We start from the raw sequence: 7,500 nt of genomic DNA, 5'->3' as shown, positions 1-7,500 counted from the left end.
GTGGCTTCTGTTTGTTTTTTCATGCGGGATATTGGGGTTCGAATCCAGGTGGTTACATTGGGGCCAACCATGTAGGAAATATAGAAACCTTTTGATAAACGGTAGATGCTTGGTTTTTCATGCGGGAGACCAAGGTTCAATTCCACGTAGTTGGGGCCAACAATGTAGGAAATACAGTACAGAAGCCTAAATCTAATATACAAATATAGAAATACAAAATCTGAATGTTGCGTGCACAGTCTCTGTACAGACCTGTCTATTCACGAAGCAGGGAATGCAGGAGGCTAAAGTGTTTAACTTGCCTTGTCCGTTGCATGTCTTGATGTGCCAAAAATATATCAAGTTTAACTGTCCTGCATGTGGTGCGGTTCCAAAAATACGTTTTGGGAAGGTTCATTTTGGGATCCAATTAAGCTTTTTGCAAGCCTTTAAATTAGGAATTATTCCTGAGCGAGGACACTGCCAACTGAAATCAAATATCAAATGAACGCACTACAAAATACAGACTTGGGCTTAATTCGGTAAGATTCCTGCTGCCCAAGAATTTACCCTAGTCCACATAAAACCCCGGGCCCCAAACACAGGCCCTAAATAAGCGATAGGCTCTTTTTAATCAGCTATAGTGTCTAAGTTAATTAAAGAAAAAGGTCCCGTGCCAAGGAAGGAGCTTAAAAATACCGCCCTGGCCAAAGTTATGAAAGACACAATTGAATCTGGAGGAGAAAAATAGAAGTCACTGTGTATAATTTTGGTTGTGACCACACTGAGGGGGGAAAAATGCATGACTCCATCCAGAAATTATTCATTTGGGAAGAAAAGCTCATTTCACTGGACAAAAAACATGTCCATCTGGGAGAGAGGCGGGACGGGGGGTCTGAGGGCGTTGGTCCACTTGGTTGGTTGGTCGGAGAGCCCTGTGTTTACGGGACAGCGGTGGAATGTGAGGCTGCCTTCCTTTGTGTGTGTGTGTGTGTTTGTATTACTATACTTGAGAGGGCCAAATGTCCCACGCCACAAGTATAGTAGAATTTTATAAATAGACATTAAGAGGACAATTTTCCTAACCCTCACAAGAGAAATGGCTGCTTCATGGTTTAAACATATTTTTCGACTTAAGGTCAATACACATCAGGAGCGAAGAGAATAAACGATACAAAAATGCGTCGCGATTATTTCACATCAAACCTTTATTTTGGAGATGCCTCGTTCATACAGGTTGATGGTTTTATTTGCGCCAAAAAATCTGCCTTGTTTAAAAAAATAATGACATTGCTTCGTCCTCATTATAATCACGCTCAGAGTGCATGCACTCATAACACAATCAAGCAGTTTAAATTAATGCAAATGAATCGCACAAAATAATCGCTCCCGGTGTGTGCAGAACTTGTGGCTATACAATTAGGAAAATAATTCAAGTCGGGTTTAGGATTGGGATTTGGCATTTAGGGGTTTGGGTTATGGGCTAGGGTTGGAGTTATGCTGATGTATTACTTAGATGCGCGCTGGTTGTCGCAGACTGAAAATAGTAGATCATGCTTTCTGTGCATGACACCAGCGTGCGACTAAGTACAACTCAGGCTTTAGTGTAGGGTTAAAATGCCCCCCCCCCCCCCAAAAAGGTCAAAATGGCATGTATATAATTGCCGTCTTAAAATTTCGATGTCCTCACAAGTATATTAATGTGCGTGCGTGCGTGCGTGCGTGCGTGCGTGCGTGCGTGCGTGCGTGCGTGCGTGCGTGCGTGCGTGCGTGCGTGCGTGCGTGCGTGTGTGTGTGTGTGTGTTTGTGTGCGCGCGCTGGAGAGCTGCTGTTTCATGGTAGGTGTAGGCGTTATCTGGGCTCTTTTTTGACCTCTCTCTGCCTCTGCGTGTGGTGTGTGTGTGGGTGTGGATGTATTACTGTGTGACGTTGCCAACATGCTTACTGGTTTTAGTGTTGTAAATGCAGCGACCTGGATTCAAACTAGGGTCTCCCGTGTGGTAAACCAAGCATCTACTGCTAAGCCAAAGGGGAATGCCCCGTTGGCCATGCAAGATAAGCGTCTGGGATCCAGGCTGGGCTAAACTGGTACATTGACCAGCCCTTGACCTGCGCTCCACCGGGACAACCAGCTCCCTGAATGAGAACCCGATGTAACCAACTGGGTTCGAACCCGAGTCTCTGGCATGGCAAACCAGTCATCTAGCGCTTGGGCAGCCATAGCTGAGTGGGTAGAGAGAGAGAGGCTGTGTGGTGATCAGAACTCCTCCCTGAACAAGACACTTAAGCCCTAACAGCTCCCAGCTCCCAACAGGAGTGGATGTGGCAATCAAAGGTTCTCCTGCCATCATTTCAAAGCATCCTTGAGCCACGCACTGAACACTGCCTCCGCCACTAGTGTGAGAATGTATGAATGTAACAAATGCATTGTAAAACACTTTGGAGACACTCGAATAAACAGTCGTCCATCATCACACGCACACACCTTTAATATTCCAGTCTCACCTCGTGCTTGCACTGCTGAGTTGTGCGAGTAGCCCAGGGCTACCAGAGCTGTCTCCACCAGCTGTGTAAAGAGGATGTCCTTGCGGACCAATACGAACTCTGCGTGCCTGTCGCCTCGCCCCTCCCCGTCGCAGGTCATGTCTGCCTGCTCCACAACACAGTAGACTGGAATCATCAGACCTGAGAGAGAGAGAGAGAGAGAGAGAGAGAGAGAGAGAGAGAGAGAGACAGGTGGATGAAGTGACAGATAAATACAGAAGTTGAGAAAAAACAGAGAGTTCATTTTCAGATCCTGTAAATGCGTCATTTAGTATCACGGTTGCACAACTGTATTTCTTGTCACAGTCCATGACGAATCCTGGAGAACAAAAAATGCTCTCTCAACGCCATCAAATATCCTATCCGCGCTCGATTTCACCGTCGGAGCACATGCGTAAACAAACCTCAGCAGCGAGGCATCGCAGCGTTTTCATTTTGTGGGGGAACCGACACGGCACTATTCTGAGCTTCCAAACTGTTCGGTGCAATGCTCTGCTCCCTCCCACATGGGCCTGTGTAATTCAACAGCTATCAATCATCCCAGTGACAAGGCAATGACAAACGTGTCCCAGCCAAAACCCTAGCTCTCAGCGTCGCGCACGCTATCGGCCAATAACTCAACCGGAGAGCAGTAGTGTGGAAGGGAGGGATGGAGCACGCAGGCCAGGATGCTTGTTTGCGTGTGTGCGTGTGTGCGTGTGTGCGTGCGTGCGTGTGTGCTCGTGTGTGTGCGAGTGTCTGCTGTACTGTATATACAAGTACATTGTTTGCGCGTTGTTTGTGGGACAATCGTGCGGTCAACTGTGTGAGAGAACTGTGGGCGTGTGTTTGTGGAAGTGTGTGTTTCTTTATGTGTGTGTGTATGTTTTTTTCCATATGGTATGGCAGCAAGTGTATACGTGTTTTCGCGGTCTGACTCCTTTCCGGTGCATTTGTGTGTGCTTGCACACGCATCATACATTAGGAGTGTCAAGCAGGGTCAGGTTTTGCCATTTTGTGTTGACTGTAAATTTAAGATTGTTTCATGTATTTTTTTGTCTTATGTCTTCTTCTTAATAAAATTATGATTTATATGGACTATAATGTTTAATGTAGATGTTTTGTTTCCTTTATGTTTTGTTTTTCAAATGTATGTTTTTAAATGTAGGTATTGTTTTTATATGTGGACCCCAGGAAGACTAGCTGTGCTATAGGGCACAGCTAACAGGGATCCTAACAAATAAACAAATAAACTAAGACACACATGCACACGCACACGCACACTCACACACACACACACACACACACACACACACACACACACACACACACACACACACACACACACACACACACACACACACACACACACGCTTAAAATGTGAGGTCATTATTTGATGCCACTTAGGACTGCATGTATACGCTTAGATCATGCGTGTCAGTCTGTAGGCGGTATTATCGTGTGTGTGTGTGTGTGTGTGTGTGTGTGTGTGTGTGTGTGTGTGTGTGTGTGTGTGTGTGTGTGTGTGGTCCCTCTCCCCTCCACATCGCCATGCTGTGGTTTTTAACAGTTCAAAGACAGAGCTCTCATTAACACTGGAAACCACCTCTACACAGTCTGCTACCACTCTCTCTCTCTGCTCTTTATCATCAGCCATTCTCTCTCTGTCTCCTTTTCTCTCCCTCTCATCATTATTACACATTATTGTGTTTAAAGCCAGATGAGAATATCTGTTATTTGGTATAAATAAATTGTGTTTTCTCTGTGCTGTTTTTGTGTGTGATCATAGGTGTCCCCTGCACATAGTAAATCCACGAACATAGGTACAGTCTTCTCAGTGTTCATTTACTGCTAACTCCGAAAGTACAATACTTTCCCATTTGGGTCCATTATTTACACTTTCAGAGTTAAATTAATGCACTTGTACATTATGTACATTGTGTGTTGCCCCACCTCCCAGTGGCCTCAGCATTGTGCCGTTGAATCGTGCCCGTGACCCTGTTGGACTCCCGTTGACCTCCAGGCGGCTCATCTTGACCGGAGGGGGGCCACTTTGATCTGGACTCTCCCCTCGCTCCCCCACCTCCTCTGGGCTGACACTGTCCCGCAGGCTGGGGCTGTGTGCCCCACCTCCACCTCCACCTCCGCCTTCCCCTCTCTGCTCCATCCCCCTCCAACCTCCAGGGGGAGCCCCCAGCGGACCTAGGAAGAGACATGCAAGAGCATCAGGAAGAAGAGAGGTTTAAAATACTAAAGCGGGATTTGCATATATACCCAGCCTTTAACTTGCGCTGCCGTATCAGCCCTAGGGGTTATACGGCAGATGACCAATCAGTGCAGCTATGCCACCGTGCGCTGAACTGGCTCCGTGAGCAACCTCACCAAACATGGACAAAACGCTACCAAATTCAGATTTTCATCTGAGTGCAAAGGAACCAAAATACAGAGTGAAAAACAGCGACCTTCAACGTGCATCAACTTCCTTATTCTGAGCCAAATCTCTTCCCACACTCTATGAAAATCTCTACGAAATATATATTTTGTTTAATATTAATTAATAGCTGCCTTTAAAAGAAGGCCAGTCCAACACAAACAAAATACCATAGCCATGCAGTATGGAGGAAACCAGGCCTCCGTCGCTGCGCTCGTCAAGAGACTCCTGTACAGTTAAATCCTCAGCGTTACATGTTCATTTATACACTGTCGGGGTTAAATCAACCCTCTCTGTCTCTCTCGAGGGCAAGGGAGAACTGTTTGGGGATGAAATATTTACATTAGTGGCTCTTAACTGGTTTTGCCCGGGGGCTGAAATATTACCTCCTCAATCAAGTCAGCTTTTCCCTCTCTGTCAAGTTGCGCATGTAAGCTGTTGTCAAGCTGCCACGTAGCTGCTACAAATCCATTTGACTCTCTGTTGTAAAGGCTACCACTGTTTTTAATCTTGTCAGATGTTTTCAAAATCACAAATCACTTTGTATGACATGTGTGTTACTAAACTTAAGCCTATACTCACGTTTAGGCTCGGGGTCCAAAGATGAGTCACGGGCCTTTCTCACAGACACTAAGGAGAACTTGGATAGGGTAACACTGTCATTAACTGTATCAGAGTGTGACTTAATATAATATGAATTAAAATAAACTCTTTAGTGTTCCTACGTGTATCTAAGTATTCCAGAGTCCCTGGCCCTGTAAGAATGCCTCATGGGACACTTTTGGATCCCCGAGCCATTGGTTGTGAAAAAACTGATTCACATTACTGCACAAGGTCGATATACTTAAGGACACGGACAATTGGAATGATGTTGAAACGAACAGTGTTTATTTCCTTTCGGAAAACACAGTTTTTAACTTAAAGGGACCTCCTCCCGGAGCCCAGAAACTGTCAGCATGATTAAACGAGAACAGTACACTCCCTCATCGCACACCAACGCTCCACTCCGCAGGGTTTCAGTCCACGAGTCCGTTGAGAGTCAACCGAGGTTGTGTGTCGCCTTGACGCCTGATTTATACTTGGTTGCCCGCAGGCAATGAGCAGGAGAAATAGCTCATCTAGAAGCATACAATGCGCTGCGGCGCGACGGTGCGCAACAAGATGCACAACCAAGGATAACTCAGGTGTGAGGGGCCACCCGTATATCTCTCCCACCTCCTGACCAACGCGTCGGTCCCACCCCCTTTGTCCAGCATTACAGCCCACTGAAACATTTACCTTTCGCACAACATGAAAGGTTAAACCACTTAAACCCCAGCATCGGTGTTGTGGGGAAAGCTTTTGCTGAAAATAGCAGATGGACAAGCTCACAATGCAATGCTTGCAACAATGACCCTATTTTCAGCTTTTGCTGAAAATAGCTGAATGACAAGTCGATCTGCTATTTTCAGCGAAAGCTTTCCCCACAATAACAGAAAACAGAAAAGACACTAGTATAGAGCCCTGAGGGGCTACCCATATGGGGTTTAATTGGTTAAACGTGCAATGACACATACTGTATCATGTACTGCAGTGATTCTCAACCTTTTTTTCATTTCAAGGACCCCCGGTTTGATATTCACTAGGCCATGGAAACGTATTTTCTTCTCTGGGACCCCGATTTACATTGTAAAATCCTCAGTGTTAAGTTACAGACCTTTAAAAGGTCCATTTGGGTTCCTACTGTAACTATCCATCATTTAGCTGGGGACCCGTGCGGGTCCACGGACCACACGTAGAGAACCACCAGATATATTGTCTGCACATCTCATTCTGTCCTCTTCCTCATTAGGTGTCGTTCTAGGTGCTGTATAATTGTTGCATGTGTTAACAGGCACCATGGAAGTTGACAGAACGTCTAAATTGCTACATTAACTTTCAAATCAACTGAAGCTGATGCACTTTCAGTGGGTTTTTCAATCTTCCAGAGCAGATTGTCTCTTATTCAAAACGGAATAAGAGACAGTCATTAAATGACTCCCATGTTAACACCACTCTGCTCCTATCGCCTTCACTGGCTGCCCAAGCCATATGCTGTCCTAGCTAATTTATTGATCGATCTATTATCACATGATTACTGGGCGCATTCCCGTCCTCTAAACCCCGACCACAGACCTCCGGGGTGTTCCGCCCCCATGCAGTCCCATGCAGATCGGTCCAGCCACCACACATATCACTGCTGTGGCTAATAGAGGCTACGACAGTCAAATTATGGGTCCGTTTTTTTGCACTCTCAGAGTTGAATGAACACTCAGGATTGTGAAGTGCGTGCCGATCACATTGAATACAGGCAAACTTGTAAATCTTAACAGACTATAAACCAAGATCCCTCTCTGCCCCCCCCCCTCTCTCTCGCCCATACATTCCCTCTCTCACTCTATGAGTCCTCCTGTTTCTCTCTTTCTCGCTCTTTCTCCCCCACCCCCTCCTCTCTCTCCCTCACTCTTTTACTCCCTCCCTCTGCTCCCCAATGTTGAGTCTGCTTTTAATAAACACATTTTCAGAATACTTGGAAAAACAGGCGGTG

At 45.9% G+C, this 7,500-nt stretch overlaps 1 protein-coding gene across 2 annotated transcripts in view; it reads right to left on the bottom strand.

Annotated features, from left to right (window-relative positions):
* LOC308080802 (DNA-binding protein SATB2-like) overlaps positions 1-7,500 on the bottom strand; it is a 38,587-nt gene that overhangs the window by 24,169 nt on the left and 6,918 nt on the right. For both annotated transcript variants that reach the window (XM_080422807.1, XM_080422808.1), the window contains exons 2-3: positions 4,457-4,705; positions 2,485-2,664 (exon numbers count right to left, since the gene is read on the bottom strand). In XM_080422807.1, coding sequence (XP_080278933.1) covers positions 2,485-2,664; positions 4,457-4,670 — 394 coding nt within the window. In that variant the 5' untranslated portion in view covers positions 4,671-4,705. The remainder of the gene's footprint in view (positions 1-2,484; positions 2,665-4,456; positions 4,706-7,500) is intronic.

Source organism: Gymnoscopelus braueri (assembly GCF_963280865.1).
Source record: "Gymnoscopelus braueri genome assembly, chromosome: 24".
Lineage (NCBI taxonomy): Eukaryota > Metazoa > Chordata > Actinopteri > Myctophiformes > Myctophidae > Gymnoscopelus > Gymnoscopelus braueri.
This window is presented reverse-complemented; position numbering and strand designations above follow the sequence as displayed.